At 54.8% G+C, this 17,500-nt stretch overlaps 1 protein-coding gene across 2 annotated transcripts; it reads left to right on the top strand.

Annotated features, from left to right (window-relative positions):
- Positions 1-10,393: 10,393 nt before the first annotated feature.
- LOC121274968 (cytochrome c oxidase subunit 6B1-like) lies at positions 10,394-16,842 on the top strand. 2 transcript variants are annotated; one of them, XM_041182345.1, is made up of 4 exons: positions 10,394-10,478; positions 13,388-13,520; positions 14,269-14,369; positions 16,557-16,842. In XM_041182345.1, the coding sequence occupies exons 2-4, from the start codon at positions 13,418-13,420 to the stop codon at positions 16,608-16,610; spliced, it is 258 nt and encodes an 85-aa protein (XP_041038279.1). In that variant the 5' UTR covers positions 10,394-10,478; positions 13,388-13,417; the 3' UTR covers positions 16,611-16,842. The 2 variants fall into 2 exon arrangements, with proteins under 2 accessions (XP_041038279.1, XP_041038280.1); XM_041182346.1 differs by having other exon boundaries at positions 10,464-10,569.
- Positions 16,843-17,500: the final 658 nt, after the last annotated feature.

The following is a 17,500-nucleotide window of genomic DNA, read 5'->3' as shown; positions in this document are numbered from 1 at the left end:
CGATGGTGGACAGGTTCTGGGGAGTCAAGAGGTGAGTTACTCTCCGCAGGATTCCCAGCCTCAGCTGAAGGACTGGCCGCCAATGGTGGAGCGATGGAAATTGGAGGATAATCAAGAGGCTGGAATCAGAGGAGCGCCGAGATATCGGACAGTTGTAGGAGGTTCCAGAGATAGTGAGGGAGGGATTTGAACATGCGGATGAGAACTGTAGGGGCTGGAGGAGGTTACAGAGATAGGGAGGGAGGGGGCGAGGGAGGGATTTGAACAGGAGGATGAGAATTGTAGGGACAGGAGGAGGTTACAGAGATAGGGAGGGAGGGGGCAAGGGAGGGATTTGAACAGGAGGATGAGAATTGTAGGGACAGGAGGAGGTTACAGAGATAGGGAGGGAGGGGGCGAGGGAGGGATTTGAATAAGAGGATGAGAATTGTAGGGATTGGAGGAGGTTACAGAGATAGGGAGGGAGGGGGCGAGGGAGGCATTTGAACAGGAGGATGAGAATTGTAGGGGCTGGAGGAGGTTACAGAGATAGGGAGGGAGGGGGCGAGGGAGGCATTTGAACAGGAGGATGAGAATTGTAGGGGCTGGAGGAGGTTACAGAGATAGGGAGGGAGGGGTTTGAGGGAGGGATTTGAACAGGAGGATGAGAATTGTAGGGGCTAGAGGAGTTTACAGAGATAGGGAGGGAGGGGATGAGGGAGTGATTTGAACAGGAGGATGAGAGTTGTAGGGGCTGGAAGAGGTTACAGAGATAGGGAGGGAGGGGTTTGAGGGAGGGATTTGAAAAGGAGGATGAGAATTGTAGGGGCTGGAGAAGGTTACAGAGATAGGGAGGGAGGGGTTTGAGGGAGGGATTTGAAAAGGAGGATGCGAATTGTAGGGGCTAGAGGAGGTTACAGAGATAGGGAGGGAGGGGTTGAGGGAGTGATTTGAACAGGAGGATGAGAGTTGTAGGGGCTGGAGGAGATTATAGAGATAGGGAGGGAGGGTGTGAGGGAGGGAAATGAACAGGAGGATGAGAATTGTAGAGGCTGGCAGAGGTTACAGAGATAGTGAGGGAGGGGTTTGAGGGAGGGATCTGAACAGGAGGATGGGAAATGTATGGGCTGGAGGAGGTAACAGAGATAGGGAGGGAGGGGGTGAGGGAGGGATTTGAACAGGAGGATGAGAATTGTAGGGGCTGGAGGAGGTTACAGAGATAGGGGACGGAGGGGCTGAGGGAGGGATTTAAACAGCAGGATGAGAATTGTAGGGGTGGAGGAGGTTACAGAGATAGGGAGGGAGGGGCTGAGGGAATGATTTGAACAGGAGGATGTGAATTGTAGGGGTTGAGGAGGTTACAGAGATAGGGAGGGAGGGGCTGAGGGAATGATTTGAACAGGAGGATGAGAATTGTAGGGGCTGGATGAGGTTACAGAGACAGGGAGGGAGGCCGTAATGGAGGGATTTGAAAAGGAGAATGAGAATTGTTGAGGCTGGAGGAGGTTATGGATATAGGGAGTGAGTCGGTTGAGCGAGGGATTTGAACAGGAGGATGAGAATTGTAGGGTCTGTAGGAGGTTACAGAGATAGGGAGGGAGGGGGTGAGGGAGGGATTTGAACAGGAGGATGAGAATTGTAGGGGCTGGAGGAGGTTACAGAGATAGGGAGGGAGGGGGTGAGGGAGGGATTTGAACCAGAGTGTGAGAATTGTAGGGGCTGGAGGAGCTTAAAGAGATAGGGAGGGAGAGAGTTGAGGGAGGGATTTGAACAGGTAGATGGAATTTGTAGGGCCTGGAGGAGGTTACAGAGATAGGGAGGAGGCGGCGAGGGAGGGATTTGAACAGGAGGATGAGAATTGTAGATGCTGGAGGAGGTTACAGAGATAGGGAGGGAGGGGGTGATGGAGGGATTTGAACAGGAGGATGAGAATTGTAGGAGCTGGAGGAGGTTACAGAGATAGGGAGGGAGGGATTTGAACTGGAGGATGTGAATTGTAGGGTTGGCGGAGGTTACAGAGATAGAGAGGGAGGGCGTGAAGGAGGGTTTCAACAGCAGGATGAGAGTTGTAGGGGCTGGAGGAGGTGACAGAGATAGGGAGGGAGGGGGTGAGTGAGGGATTTGAACAGGAGGATGATAATTGTAGGGCAGGAGGAGGTTACAGAGATAGGGAGGGAGGGAGTGAGGGAGGGATTTGAACAGGTGGATGAGTATTGTAGGGGCTGGCGGAGGTTACAGAGATAGAGTGGGAAGGGGTGAGGGAGGGATTTGACCAGGAAGATGGGATTTGTAGAGGCTGAAGGAGGTTACAGAGATAGGGAGCGTTGGGGTGAGGGACGGAGTTGAACAGGAAGATGGGAATTGTAGGTGCTGTGGTAGGTGAGAGAGATAGCGAGTGAGTGGGTGAGGGAGGGTTTTGAACAGGAGGATGAGTATTGAAGAGGCTGGAGGAGGTTACAGAGATAGAGAGGGATGGGGTGAGGGAGGGATCTGAAGAGGAGGATGTGAATTGTAAGGGCTGGAGGAGGTTACAGAGGTAGGGAGGGAGGGAGGGGTTGAGGGAGGGATTTGAACAGGAGGATGAGAATTGTAGTTGGTGGAGGAGGTTACAGAGATAGGGAGGGAGGGAGCGAGGGAGGGTTTTGTATAGGAGCCTGAGGATTGTAGGGGCTGGAGGAGGTTACAGAGATAGGGAGGGATGGGGTGAGGGAGGCATCTGAAGAGGAGGATGTGAATTGTAGGGGCTGGAGGAGGTTACAGAGATAGGGAGGGAGGGGTGAGGGAGGGATTTGAACAGGAGGATGAGAATTGTAGGGGCTGGAGGAGGTTACAGAGATAGGGAGGGAGTGGTTTAGGGCGGGATTTGAACAGGAGCATGAGAATCGTAGGGGCTGGAGGAGGTTAGAGAGAGTGGGAGGGAGGGGTGATGGAGGGAATTGAACAGGAGGATGAGAATTGTAGGGACTGGAGGAGGTTACAGAGATAGGGTGGGAGGGGGTGAGGGAGGGATTTGAACAGGAGGATGAGAATTGTAGGGGCTGGAGGAGGTTACAGTGATAGGGGAGGGAGGGGGTGAGGGAGGGATTTGAACAGGAAGATGGGATTTGTAGGGGCTGAAGGAGGTTACAGAGATAGGGAGTGTTGGGTGAGGGACGGAGTTGAACAGGAAGATGGGAATTGTAGGTGCTGGGGGAGGTGAGAGAGATAGGGAGGGAGTGGCTGAGGGAGGGTTTTGAACAGGAGGATGAGTATTGAAGAGGCTGGAAGAGGTTACAGAGATAGGGAGGGGGTGAGAGAGGGACTTGAACAGGATGATGAGAATTGTAGGGGCTGGAGGAGGTTACAGAGATAGGGAGGGAGGGCGTGAAGGAGGGTTTTCAACAGCAGGATGAGAATTGTAGAGGCTGGAGGAGGTGACAGAGATAGGGAGGGCGGGGGTGAGTGAGGGATTTGAACAGGAGGATGAGAATTGTAGGGGCTGGAGGAGGTTACAGTGATAGGGAGGGAGGGGGTGAGGGAGGGATTTGAACAGGAGGATGAGAATTGTAGGGGCTGGAGGAGGTTACAGAGATAGGGACGGAGGGGCTGAGGGAGGGATTTAAACAGGAGGATGAGAATTGTAGGGGTGGAGGAGGTTACAGAGATAGGGAGGGAGGGGGGTGAGGGAGGGATTTGAACAGGAGGATGAGAATTGTAGGGGCTGGAGGAGGTTACAGAGATAGGGAGGGAGGGGGTGAGGGAGGGATTTGAAAAGGAGAATGAGAATTGTTGAGGCTGGAGGAGGTTATGGATATAGGGAGTGAGTCGGTTGAGCGAGGGATTTGAACAGGAGGATGAGAATTGTAGGTCTGTAGGAGGTTACAGAGATAGGGAGGGAGGGGGGTGAGGGAGGGATTTGAACAGGAGGATGAGAATTGTAGGGGCTGGAGGAGGTTACAGAGATAGGGAGGGAGGGATTTGAACAGGAGGATGGGAATTGTAGGGGCTGGTGGAGGTTGCAAAGATAGGGAGGGAGGGAGGGGGTGAGGAAGGGCTTTCAACAGCATGATGAGAATTGTAGGGGCTGGAGGAGGTTACAGAGATAGGGAGGGAGGGATTTGAACAGGAGGATGGGAATTGTAGGGGCTGGTGGAGGTTGCAAAGATAGGGAGGGAGGGAGGGGGTGAGGAAGGGCTTTCAACAGCATGATGAGAATTGTAGGGGCTGGAGGAGGTTACAGAGATAGGGAGGGAGGGGGTGAGGGAGGGATTTGAACAGGAGGATGAGAATTGTAGGGGCTGGAGGAGGTTACGGAGATAGGGAGGGAGGGGGTGAGGAAGGGCTTTCAACAGCATGATGAGAATTGTAGGGGCTGGAGGAGCTTAAAGAGATAGGGAGGGAGAGAGTTGAGGGAGGGATTTGAACGGGTAGATGGAATTTGTAGGGCTTGGAGGAGGTTACAGAGATAGGGAGGGAGGGAGCGAGGGAGGGTTTTGTATAGGAGCCTGAGGATTGTAGGGGCTGGAGGAGGTTACAGAGATAGGGAGGGAGGGGGTGAGGGAGGGATTTGAACAGGAAGATGGGATTTGTAGGGGCTGAAGGAGGTTACAGAGATAGGGAGGGAGGGGGTGAGGGACGGAGTTGAACAGGAAGATGGGAATTGTAGGTGCTGGGGGAGGTGAGAGGGATAGGGAGGGAGTGGGTGAGGGAGGGTTTTGAACAGGAGGATGAGTATTGAAGAGGCTGGAAGAGGTTACAGAGATAGGGAGGGGGTGAGAGAGGGACTTGAACAGGATGATGAGAATTGTAGGGGCTGGAGGAGGTTACAGAGATAGGGAGGGAGGGGGTGGGGGAGGGATTTGAACAGGAGGATGAGAATTGTAGGGGCTGGAGGAGGTTACAGAGATAGGGAGGGAGGGACTTGAACAGGAGGATGAGAATTGTAGGGGCTGGAGGAGGTTACAGAGATAGGGAGGGATGGGGTGAGGGAGGGACTTGAACAGGAGGATGAGAATTGTAGGGGCTGTAGGAGGTTACAGAGATAGGGAGGGAGGTGGTGAGGGAGGGATTTGAACTTGAGGACAAGAATTGTAGGGGCAGGAGGAGGTTACAGAGGTAGGGAGGGAGGGGGTGAGGGAGGGATTTAAACAGGAACATGAGAATTGTAGGTGCTGGAGGAGGTTACAGAGATAGGGAGCGAGGGTGTGACGGTGGGATTTGAACAGTAGGATGAGAATTGTAGGGGCTGGAGGAGGTTACAGAGATAGGGAGGGATGGAGAGGTGAGGGAGGGATTTGAACAGGAGGATGAGAATTGTAGGGGCTGGTGGAGGTTACAGTGATAGGGAGGGAGGGGGTGAGGGAGGGATTTGAACAGGAGGATGAGAATTGTAGGGGCTGGAGGAGGTTACAGAGATAGGGAGGGAGGGGGTGAGGGATGGATTTGAACAGGAGGATGAGAATTGTAGGGGTTGGAGGAGGTTCCAGAGATAGGGAGGGAGCGGGTGAGGGAGGGATTTGAACAGGAGGATGAGAATAGTAGGGGCTGGAGGAGGTTACAGAGATAGGGAGGGAGGGGGTGAGGGATGGATTTGAACAGGAGGATGAGAATTGTAGAGGTTGGAGGAGGTTACAGAGATAGGGAGGGAGTGGGTGAGGGAGGGATTTGAACAGGATCCTTCCCGGTATTTGCTGGAAAGTTGCTTCCTCAGTTGGTGCTGGACACAAGAGGGATAGAGCGGTCAATCCCGGCCGAGCGGAGGTTCTGGGTGAGTTGACGGTGAGGTAGTGCTTGGTTTGGTGAGGGAGCGCGTTTGGACGATGTCTGCAGGTCAATGAGAAAAAGGGTTTGTGGGCAGGGATTGACCCTCGGGAGACACAAGAGCCAATGACGTCGTAGCCCTCGGCGAGTTGAGGTGACAATCGGATCAGCCATGATCGTATTGAATGGGGGAGCAGGTTAGAGGGGCCGAATTGCCTAATCCTGCTCCTAACTCCTATGGCCGTACATAAAATGAAGAAAATGGTTTCCAGTCGGGGGAAATTGGGATGGTTGAACCATTCTCGAAGGCGGGAACTGGACTCCTGGAGGCCTCGGAGTGAGCTCGCCAGACCTGATGGTCAATGGATGAAGCGAATGTCGGCCAGATCTTTCCGAGACTACATCCAGTTGGGCCTAAGGGAGCAGCATTGCAGACTGTAGCAGGACGGGGTTACAGCCAGGGCAAGAGAGAGAGATTAATGGTTTCACTGTGGACCAGAGTGGAAGGGTGGACACTGTTCAACTAACCAGTAGCTTGAATCCCGCTTCAAGGAGAGACACCCTGTCAAACCTCTGCCTCTCGGACTCATCAGGACACACCCAAGAATGCCAAGTTTCAGGCTATCACGGCCGTTTGTACTACTCGGGGGGGTGTTGCTGATTGGTTGGCACGTTGGCTCTGATTGGTCGAGGCGTTGCCATGGAGAGAGCGACCGGGGAAATTACAGGCTCCCCAAGCTCCCTGGTAATTCAAAAAACGGGTTGAGGCTTGATCCTATTCCTCCTGTTTGCAGAGGACGGGTCCCTGTTTACCCTCCGCTAAATGGTGAGAGATTGCAGAGTTCTGAGGTGCAGAGGGATCTGGGTATCCTAGTGCATGAGTCACAAAAGGTTAGTGTGAAGAGTATTATCTAAATGGTGAGAGATTGCAGAGCTCTGAGGGGCAGAGGGATCTGGGTGTCCTAGCGTTTGTGGCTTCTAGCAGGTGTAAATGAGCCACGTTACCAAGCTCCACCGATTATCTTCAACTTGGTTGTTAGTGTAGCTATTAGCGCATTCAGGATTGATCTGCAATTGCTCCCCCATTGCAGAATCAAGTCTAAATGTCGACCGTTGTTTAGGGTTTCGCAAGCGCGGTTGGGACAACCGACGAAACGTGCTGTTTGATTCACTCAGCCAATCCCTGGGACCCATGGCCTACATACCTGGCATTGCCCCCGGCCCTGAGATTCGTACACCCCCGCTGCTCGATCGCGTGGTAGGCCAGAACATCTCTTTGGGCCGAGGGCGCCGGCAGCCTTGCCAGGGGGAAATGCTGCTCGTGCCGCCGCTACATGGCAGCAGCGTCAAACGGCTCGCTTGACCTCTGGAGGTTACTTGGCCTTTCCAGGGTAATCCGAGATCGGCCGGGTAACCTTTCAGGTCCACAAAGGCCCATTTGTGAGTTTGCGTTTGGAGGTGACTGGGATAGCTGTTGTCCCTCTAGGAGAGCTTTAAATTGTTCTATTTCTGGGACAAGGTTCACGCCCTATTGACACGATGGCTGATTCGGCTGATCTCGTAGCGCGTGGCGCAAAATGGATCCCAAAAGCACCAAAAGTGATGGTAGGTTTGGCGGTCGGCAGTAGCTGCAGAAGGGAGGTGGTGGCGTAGCGGTATGCTCACTGGACTAGCAATCCAGAGACTCCAGGGTAATACGCCGGAGAGCCGGGGTTTAAATCTCACCACGGCAACGCCCCGAGGAATGAACCAAAGAACAGGGCCCTGCGTAGGAATATATGGAGCTTCCAGTAGCTACGGCTTTGCAGGCAGGAAGAACATGTACACACAATTGTGCCTGTTTCAGCTAAACATTCGCTGGGTCATTCCTCAGGGCTAAGCCTTGACCAATCAGAGCTGAGCTGCCTGGTTTAAAATTTCAAACAATGCTTGGCAGTTAACTGTCAGTTGCTGTCAACTGGTGCGTTCTCCTTGGTAACGCCTCTGCCTATCAGAGTCCACATGGCAACCAGTCAGCACTCTCTTCTCGTACAGTATGAAGTTATTGCTCCCCCCACCCCCAACGTTGGTATCCTAGCGACTGCCCTGATGAGTGCAAGATGAAAATCTTTGATGGAATGTCTTTTTTCATCAAAACTCAGGGGTTTTTGTCTTAAACTAATTATTAATTATTGCGACTAGGAGAGAAAAAAATGTGGAGTAAGTTTAGTGATTAAAGGGGGAATTATTTTGAAAATATGTACCATTTGAGGTCACGTGATGCATGACATCATGGCTTCCAATTGCCAAGATGTGACAAGCAAAGTGGATCAGGGGGATCCTGTAGACGTTGTATATCTGGACTTCCAGAAGGCCTTTGATAAGGAATAGAGTATAAAAATAGGGAAGTGTCGTTGCAACTGTACAAGGCATTGGCGAGACCGCGCCTGGAGTCCTGTGCACAGTTTTGGTCCCCTTACTTGAGGATGTTGTTGCATTGGAGGAAGTTCAGAGAAGGGTCACTAGATTGATTCCAGAGATGCAGGGCTTGTCTTATGAGGAGAGATTGAGCAGTTTAGGTCTATACTCGCTAGAGTTCAGAAGGATGAGAGGAGATCTAATTGAGGTATATAAGATGCTAAAGGGGATGGACAAAGTAGACGTGGAGCGGATGTTTCCCCTTGTGGGACATTCTAGAACGAGAGGCAATAGTTTTAGGATAAAGGTAGTGGATTTAAATCAGAGAGGAGGAGGAATTACTTTTCTCAGGGGTTGGTGAATCTGTGGAATTCACTAGCTCAGAGTGCAGTGGATGCCGGGACGCTGAATAACTTTGAGAAGGAGATAGACAGATTTTTAATTAGTAACGGGTTGAACGGTTATGGGGAGAGGGCGGGAAATTGGAGTTGAGGCCGAAATGAGATCAGCCATGATCATATTGGATGGAGGGGCAGGCTCCAGGGGCTGAATTGCCTACTCCTGCTCCCAGTTCTTATGCTCTTAGGTGACGCCTCTACCAGCCGGACTCCGCTTGCCAACCGGTCAGCGCTCGCCTCTCGTACAGTGTGAAGTTGTTGCTCCCCCTCAGATCGGTCACCTTGCGCTTGATTGTCCTGATGAGTCCAAGACGAAAAGCTTCGACGAAATGTCTTTTTTCAGCAAAACTCGGTTGGGGGGGGGGTGGTGGGGGGGGGGGGGAGGGTTTGTTATTCATTATCGTGACGGGGAGGAAAAGACAAAGTGGGGTAAGTTTAGTGATTGAAGAGGGGGTTATTTAGAAAATAGATAAAGGTGTGGTCACGTGATGCATGACGTCATGGCTCTCTCCCCCCCCCCCCCACCCAGCCCATGAATTCATTTTTTAAAAATATGATTTAAAAGTCGTTTTGGATTCATTGTCAGGCTCTCATTCCCGTGAGGGAAAAGTAGAGAAGGTTTTAGAAGATTGAGAGAAACTTATTTTTATTTTCTTTTTTAAAAAGGGGTCACATGATGCATGACGTCATTGGTTTACAACCGCCAAGCCCTCCAAGAATGGGTTTTAAAAAGGGACCTTTTTTGACTTTTCATTTAATATTAATTATTCTAAGTTCATTTGGAAAGGCGCCGTCGGCGAAAAAGTGGGGAAAAAAAGGTGCGGGATGAGAAAAGAATTAATTTTTTAAATATAAATGAGGGAGGGAGGTCACGTGATGCGTGACGTCACGAGATTCAAACGGTCAATCTTCCAAATTGATCAAAACTGAGCTTTATTTTTTACTTTTAATTCAACATTAATGATTCCCTGATAATTATAAAAATATTGATCCGTAAAAAGAGCAGAACCGTGCGTGAGATGAGAAGAAAATTATTTTTTGATGGGGGGCGGGGGGGGGGGGGGGGGGGGGGGGGAATGGTGGTCACGTGAACCATGACGTCAGGCGATTTAAACGGTCAACCATTCAAATCGATCTTAAAGGAGCTTTTTAATTATGTTTTACTCAATATTATTTATTGATTGTCGATCCTGAATCGTGAAGGAAATCGGAAAAAAGCCTGAGATGTGAAAAAAGATTTTTTTTTGGAATGGGGAGAAGGGGGGGGGGGTCGGGGGAGGAGGGTCACATGATCCGTGACGTCAGGGATTGAAATCGGCCCAACCTTGAAATTGGTTTTAAAAAAAAATAAAAGTTGCCTTCGATTATTTTGAATTCGACAATTGATTAGAAAAAGCACAGTTAGGAAAAACGGAAAACGCACGAAAAAAAAAGGAAGAGCGGTCACGTGACCCGTGACGTCAGGGGTTCAACGGTCGCCTTCAAATTGGTTTTTAAAAGAAGAGCTTTTCATCATGTTTCATGCGACATTTAATTATCCCGCAGCGATTGGGAAAATATTCGGTGGCGGCGAAAAGGACTGAAAAAGCTGGGAAAAGATAATTTATTTTATTCAAAGCTGGGGGGGGGGGTGGGGTGGGGAAGTCACGTGATCCGTGACGTCAGACGCCTGGCAACGTCCAAAGGTTTTTAATTTCTTTTCCCCCCGGGTGTTTTTTTTTTAAAATAAGTAGATATAAAAATGGGGTGTGAACGATGACCTTGTCATTTCCCGCTGAATGAAGTGGAAAAAAAAGTGGGATTTGAGGAATGGATATTGACATTCATTGGGGTTGGGGGTGGGGGGAGGGGAGAAAAGGGGGCGGTGCCTTCCCATCATGCCGAGCGCGGCCCGGGGGTGGCTACGTCAGGCGGCTCCGCGGGCCAGATGTTCCATTCGGAGGCGGGCGGGCAGCGGGAGAAGAGGTGGGGGCGGAGATGTGCTGCTGCTCTTAGCTGGAGAGGGGGAGAAGCCTGAGGCCTGCAAGCAGCTCTGCCCATTGCTTGTTTTTATAGGGTGGGGGGAACGCCTTCTGCCCATTTAGCAGGAAGTTGGGATGGGATTGGGGAGGGTAAAAAAAAATGTTAACCCCTTGTGGGTGGGCTATTTTTTTTTAAATGGGATCTTGCTGTGCCAATATGTTGACCTTGACCTGGGGGGTTGGGGGTGAGAAATACTGAGGCTGTGTCCTTTCTCCCCCACCCCCCTCCTATCACCAGCCCAACCCCCCCCCCGCCCCCCCCAACTCCTCTTGTTTCCCTGCTCTGGGGTCTTGAGTGGAGTCTTGCTGTGCACTGGGGGTGGGGTGGTGTGGTGGGGTGGGGGGGGGGGAAAAGAGAGAGAAACACTGAGGCCTGGTCACCCTCCTCCAGCCTGGACCGCTCTCTTTTTTTTTTTTCTTTTGACAATTCTGGAGAGGGGAGTTGGGGTGGGCAGTTTTCTGGCTTGTTGCTTGGGATCTTGCTGTGTACCAGCCTGTAATGTGTTGACATGGGGGGGGGGGGGGTGGGTGGGTGGGTGGGGGGGGGGGGAGAAAAACATTGAGGCCCGGTCACCCTCCTCCAGCCTGGACTGCTCTTTTTTTCTTTCGACGCTTCTGGAGAGGAGAGGGTAAAGGGGGTGGGGGGCGGGTTTCTGGCTTGCTGATTGGGATCTTGCTGTGCCAATATGTTGACCTTGACCTGGGGGTTGGGGGTGAGAAATACTGAGGCTGTGTCCTTTCTCCCCCACCCCCAACCCTCCTCCTATCACCAGCCCAACCTCCCACCCTCCCCCACCACGCGTCTTGTTTCCCTGCCCTGGGGTCTTGAGTGGAGTCTTGCTGTGCACTGGGGGTGTGGGGGGGGGAGAGAGAGAGAGAGAGAAAAACACTGAGGCCCGGTCACCCTCCTCCAGCCTGGACCGCTCTCTTTTTTTTCTTTTGACACTTCTGGAGTTGAGGGGGGGGGGGGGGGGTGGTTTTTGGCTTGTTGCATGGGATCTTGCTGTGTACCAGCCTGTAATGTGTTGACATGGGTGGGGTAAGGTGGGGGGGGAGGTGGTGGTGGTGGGGGGGAGAAAAACATTGAGGCCCGGTCACCCTCATCCCATTCTGACCGTCCTGCCCTCCCTTCGTTTCTCCCATTTTATTTTGGCACTTTGGTGGGGCGGGGGGGGGGTCTGGTTTGTTGTTTGGGATCTTGCTGTGCACTGGGTTGCAATGTGTATTGGAGGGGTGGGGGGGAAGAGCAATACTGAGGCTGGGTCACCTTTCCCCGCCCCCCCACCCACCCACCCAAACCCTGACTGATCCCAACCCCCCCCCCCCCCCCCCTTCTTCTTCGGCTTTTCCTTACCCCTCCCTCTGTGGTCCATTATTTTTGTTATGGGATCTTCCTGTGCGCCGGGTTGTGTTTAATGTTGACTTCTGAAGGCCGGGCTGGGAGAATTAACCGAGACTTGAGCCTCTCCCCCCACCCCCCCCTCTCTCTCTCCCCCCACTCCTCTCTCCTCCTCTCTCTCTCCCCCCACTCCTCTCTCCTCCTCTCTCTCTCCCCCCTCCTCTCTCTCTCTCTCTCAACCCCCCTCCTCTCTCTCTCTCTCTCAACCCCCCTCCTCTCTCTCTCTCAACCCCCCTCCTCTCTCTCTCTCTCTCTCAACCCCCCCCCTCTCTCTCTCTCAACCCCCCTCCTCTCTCTCTCTCAACCCCCCTCCTCTCTCTCTCTCAACCCCCTCCTTTCTCTCTCTCAACCCCCCTCCTCTCTCTCTCTCACCCCCCTCCTCTCTCTCTCTCTCTCAACCCCCCTCCTCTCTCTCTCTCTCTCAACCCCCCTCCTCTCTCTCTCTCTCTCTCAACCCCCCTCCTCTCTCTCTCTCTCTCAACCCCCCTCCTCTCTCTCTCTCTCTCAACCCCCCTCCTCTCTTTCTCTCTCTCAACCCCCCTCCTCTCTCTCAACCCCCCTCTCTCTCTCAACCCCCCTCCCCTCTCTCTCTCAACCCCCCTCCCCTCTCTCTCTCAACCCCCCTCCCCTCTCTCTCTCAACCCCCTCCTCTCTCTCTCTCAACCCCCTCCTCTCTCTCTCTCAACCCCCTCCTCTCTCTCTCTCAACCCCCTCCTCTCTCTCTCTCAACCCCCTCCTTTCTCTCTCTCTCTCAACCCCCCTCCTCTCTCTCTCTCAACCCCCTCCTCTCTCTCTCTCAACCCCCTCCTCTCTCTCTCTCAACCCCCTCCTCTCTCTCTCTCAACCCCCCTCCTCTCTCTCTCTCTCTCAACCCCCCTCTCTCTCTCTCTCTCAACCCCCCTCCTCTCTCTCTCTCTCTCAACCCCCCTCCTCTCTCTCTCTCTCTCAACCCCCCTCTCTCTCTCTCTCTCTCTCAACCCCCCTCCTCTCTCTCTCTCTCTCTCTCAACCCCCCTCCTCTCTCTCTCTCTCTCAACCCCCCTCTCTCTCTCTCAACCCCCCTCCCCTCTCTCTCTCAACCCCCCTCCCCTCTCTCTCTCAACCCCCTCCTCTCTCTCTCTCAACCCCCTCCTCTCTCTCTCTCAACCCCCCTCCTCTCTCTCTCTCTCTCAACCCCCCTCCTCTCTCTCTCTCTCTCTCAACCCCCTCCTCTCTCTCTCAACCCCCTCCTCTCTCTCTCTCTCTCTCTCAACCCCCCTCCTCTGTCTCCCTGTCCCTCCTCCCTCTCCCTGTCCCTCCTCCCTCTCCCTGTCCCTCTCCCTGTCCCTCCTCTCTCTCCCTGTCCCCCTCCCTCCCCGTCCCCTCTTTGTGTCTGTCTGTCTCACTGCCAATGATGTTTGTTCCGTGCTGTAACCCTCTCTCTCTTTCTCCCTCTCTCTGCCTTTCATCCTGCAGAATTTCAGGGTAAAAATCCTCCCCAGGAACATGGGTACCTTGCAGGAGCACATCAAAAACTACCGGACAGCGCCCTTTGATGCTCGATTCCCCAACACCAACCAGACGCGTAACTGTTACCAGAATTATCTGGGTAAGAGCAGGGGGACATAGGCCCGGTCGAATCTGTCTGGAAACCCTTCCATGTGCTTGGAGAAACAACAAAACACAGTTCCAGTCTCCTTATCCCCTCGGTTAGACCACACTCGGAGCACCGTGCACAGTTCCGGTCTCCGTATCCCCTTCGGTTAGACCACACTGGGAGCACCGTGCACAGTTCCAGTCTCCGTATCCCCCTCGGTTAGACCACACTCGGAGCACCGTGCACAGTTCCGGTCTCCGTATCCCTCGGTTAGACCACACTGGGAGCACCGTGCACAGTTCCGGTCTCCGTATCCCTCGGTTAGACCACACTGGGAGCACCGTGCACAGTTCCGGTCTCCGTATCCCCCTCGGTTAGACCACACTGGGAGCACCGTGCACAGTTCCAGTCTCCTTATCCCCTCGGTTAGACCACACTCGGAGCACCGTGCCCATTTCCGGTCTCCGTATCCCCCTCGGTTGGAGCACCATGCACAGTTCCGGTCTCCGTATCCCCCTCGGTTAGACCACACTCGGAGCACCGTGCACAGTTCTGGTCTCTGTATCCCCCTCGGTTACACCACACTCGGAGCACCGTGCACAGTTCCGGTCTCCGTATCTCTCGGTTAGACCACACTGGGAGCACCGTGCACAGTTCCGGTCTCCGTATCTCTCGGTTAGACCACACTTGGTGCACACTGTATAACACTCGGGTACAGTACTGGTGGGGACGGGTCTCTAACTATCAAATCTTCTTACAGATTTCTACCGATGTCAGAAGGCTCTCGAAGTTCGTGGCAAAGATATGTCGCTGTGCAACTGGTACCAGAAGGTCTACAAATCCCTTTGCCCATTGTCTTGGGTAAGGATGTGTCTCCAGATAAATTTTATTCAAAACTCTCGGACTTGAGCTCCAGAATCCATGCCGACACCCTCTGGTGCCAGTGCTGAGGGAGAGCTGCACTGTCGGAGGGTCAGTACTGAAGGAGTGCCGCACTGTCGGAGGGTCAGTGCTGAGGGAGTGCTGCACTGTCGGAGGGTCAGTACTGAGGGAGTGCCGCACTGTCGGAGGGTCATTACTGAGGGAGAGCTGCACTGTTGGAGGGTCAGTGCTGAGGGAGCGCCGCCCTGTCGGAGGGTCAGTACTGAGGGAGTGCCGCACTGTCGGAGGGTCAGTGCTGAGGGAGTGCCGCACTGTCGGAGGGTCAGTGCTGAGGGAGTGCTGCACTGTCGGATGGTCAGTACTGAGGGAGCGCCGCACTGTCGGAGGGTCAGTACTGAGGGTGTGCAACACTGTCAGAGGGTCAGTACTGAGGGTGTGCAACACTGTCAGAGGGTCAGTACTGAGGGAGCGCCGCACTGTCGGAGGTTCAGTACTGAGGGTGTGCAACACTGTCAGAGGGTCAGTACTGAGGGTGTGCAACACTGTCAGAGGGTCAGTACTGAGGGTGTGCAACACTGTCAGAGGGTCAGTACTGAGGGTGTGCAACACTGTCAGAGGGTCAGTACTGAGGGTGTGCAACACTGTCAGAGGGTCAGTACTGAGGGTGTGCAACACTGTCAGAGGGTCAGTACTGAGGGTGTGCAACACTGTCGGAGGGTCAGCGCTGAGGGAGGGTCAGCGCTGAGGGAGCACCGCCCTGTGGGAGGGTCAGCGCTGAAGGAGGGTCAGTGCTGTGGGAGGGTCAGCGCTGAGGGAGGGTCAGCGCTGAGGGAGGGTCAGTACTGAGGGAGGGTCAGTACTGTGGGAGGGTCAGTACTGTGGGAGGGTCAGTGCTGTGGGAGGGTCAGTGCTGTGGGAGGGTCAGTGCTGAGGGAGCACCGCCCTGTGGGAGGGTCAGTGCTGTGGGAGGGTCAGTGCTGTGGGAGGGTCAGTGCTGTGGGAGGGTCAGTGCTGTGGGAGGGTCAGTGCTGTGGGAGGGTCAGCGCTGTGGGAGGGTCAGCGCTGTGGGAGCACCGCCCTGTCGGAGGGTCAGTGTTGAGGGAGGGTCAGTGCTGTGGGAGGGTCAGTGCTGAGGGAGGGTCAGTGCTGTGGGAGGGTCAGCGCTGAGGGAGGGTCAGCGCTGAGGGAGGGTCAGCGCTGAGGGAGGGTCAGTGCTGAGGGAGGGTCAGCGCTGTGGGAGGGTCAGTGCTGAGGGAGGGTCAGCGCTGTGGGAGGGTCAGTGCTGTGGGAGGGTCAGCGCTGTGGGAGGGTCAGCGCTGTGGGAGGGTCAGCGCTGAGGGAGGGTCAGCGCTGAGGGAGGGTCAGCGCTGTGGGAGGGTCAGCGCTGTGGGAGGGTCAGCGCTGTGGGAGGGTCAGCGCTGTGGGAGGGTCAGCGCTGTGGGAGGGTCAGTGCTGAGGGAGGGTCAGCGCTGAGGGAGCACCGCCCTGTCGGAGGGTCAGTGCTGTGGGAGGGTCAGCGCTGAGGGAGGGTCAGCGCTGTGGGAGGGTCAGCGCTGTGGGAGGGTCAGCGCTGTGGGAGGGTCAGCGCTTTGGGAGGGTCAGCGCTGAGGGAGGGTCAGCGCTGAGGGAGGGTCAGCGCTGAGGGAGGGTCAGTGCTGTGGGAGGGTCAGCGCTGAGGGAGGGTCAGCGCTGTGGGAGGGTCAGCGCTGTGGGAGGGTCAGCGCTGTGGGAGGGTCAGCGCTGTGGGAGGGTCAGCGCTGAGGGAGGGTCAGCGCTGAGGGAGGGTCAGCGCTGAGGGAGGTTCAGCGCTGAGGGAGGGTCAGCGCTGAGGGAGGGTCAGCGCTGTGGGAGGTTCAGCGCTGAGGGAGGGTCAGCGCTGAGGGAGCACCGCCCTGTGGGAGGGTCAGCGCTGTGGGAGGGTCAGCGCTGTGGGAGGGTCAGCGCTGTGGGAGGGTCAGCGCTGTGGGAGGGTCAGCGCTGTGGGAGGGTCAGCGCTGAGGGAGGGTCAGCGCTGAGGGAGCACCGCCCTGTGGGAGGGTCAGCGCTGTGGGAGGGTCCACACTGCAGTTGGATGCGGGGTGTGTGTCCTGTGTGAATAGCGGGTGTTTACACTGTGACGATCTGACCTCACTGCCCCTCGCTCTGTCTGCCTCTCTCCCTGAACAGGTCAGCAGGTGGGATGACCAACGTGAAGCTGGGACCTTCGCCGGCAAGATTTAGCCCAGCAGATTCTCCATCATCGGCGTTGCATGGCTCAACAACTCTGTCCCCCTCCCCCTCCCCGCTCCCTCCCACTGGGTTTGTGCTTCGGAGAGATGGGGAAGTTTAACATCGCAGCCTCTCCCTCCCTCACTGATCCGGGCTGAGTTGAAATTCGCTGCTTTGTAAAATTGTGAATCTTTGTCTGTTACAGTCTTAAAATAAAGGCTTCACCAGCCCCTTCTACAGTGAACTCTGATCTCGCAGTCTCCCTGTCGCAGCCTGTCTCCCTCCCCCTCTGTGTCTCCCTCCCCCCTCCTCCCCCATCTCTCTCTCTCCTCTCTCCCTCCCCCTCTGTGTGTGTCTCTCTCTCTCCCTCCCCCACTGTGTGTGTCTCTCTCTCTCTCTCTCCCCCTCTGTGTGTGTCTCTCTCTCTCTCTCCCCCTCTGTGTGTGTCTCTCTCTCTCTCTCCCCCTCTGTGTGTGTCTCTCTCTCTCTCTCCCCCTCTGTGTGTGTCTCTCTCTCTCTCTCCCCCTCTGTGTGTGTCTCTCTCTCTCTCTCCCCCTCTGTGTGTGTCTCTCTCTCTCTCTCCCCCTCTGTGTGTGTGTCTCTCTCTCTCTCTCCCCCTCTCCTCTCTTCCCCACCACCCTCTCTCCCTCACTCCCCCATCTCTCTCTCCCTCCCCCTCTGTGTGTCTCTCTCTCTCTCTCTCTCCCTCTCCTCTCTTCCCCACCACCCTCCCTCCCTCCCCATCTCTCTCTCCCTCCCCCTCTGTGTGTGTCTCTCTCTCTCTCTCCCCCTCTCCTCTCTTCCCCACCACCCTCTCTCCCTCCTCCCCCATCTCTCTCTCCCTCCCCCTCTGTGTGTCTCTCTCTCTCTCTCCCTCTCCTCTCTTCCCCACCACCCTCTCT

This window comes from Carcharodon carcharias (assembly GCF_017639515.1).
Source record: "Carcharodon carcharias isolate sCarCar2 chromosome 39 unlocalized genomic scaffold, sCarCar2.pri SUPER_39_unloc_3, whole genome shotgun sequence".
NCBI lineage: Eukaryota > Metazoa > Chordata > Chondrichthyes > Lamniformes > Lamnidae > Carcharodon > Carcharodon carcharias.
The sequence above is the reverse complement of the archived record's forward strand: the minus strand, read 5'-3'. Positions and strand labels throughout refer to the sequence as shown.

Coding starts and splice junctions, on each gene's coding strand:
- LOC121274968 (XM_041182345.1), top strand. CDS start 13,418: ATGGGTACCTTGCAGGAGCACATCAAAAACTACCGGACAGCGCCCTTT. Junction 13,521..14,268: donor CTGTTACCAGAATTATCTGG/GTAAGAGCAGGG, acceptor ATCTTCTTACAG/ATTTCTACCGATGTCAGAAG. Junction 14,370..16,556: donor CCCTTTGCCCATTGTCTTGG/GTAAGGATGTGT, acceptor CTCCCTGAACAG/GTCAGCAGGTGGGATGACCA.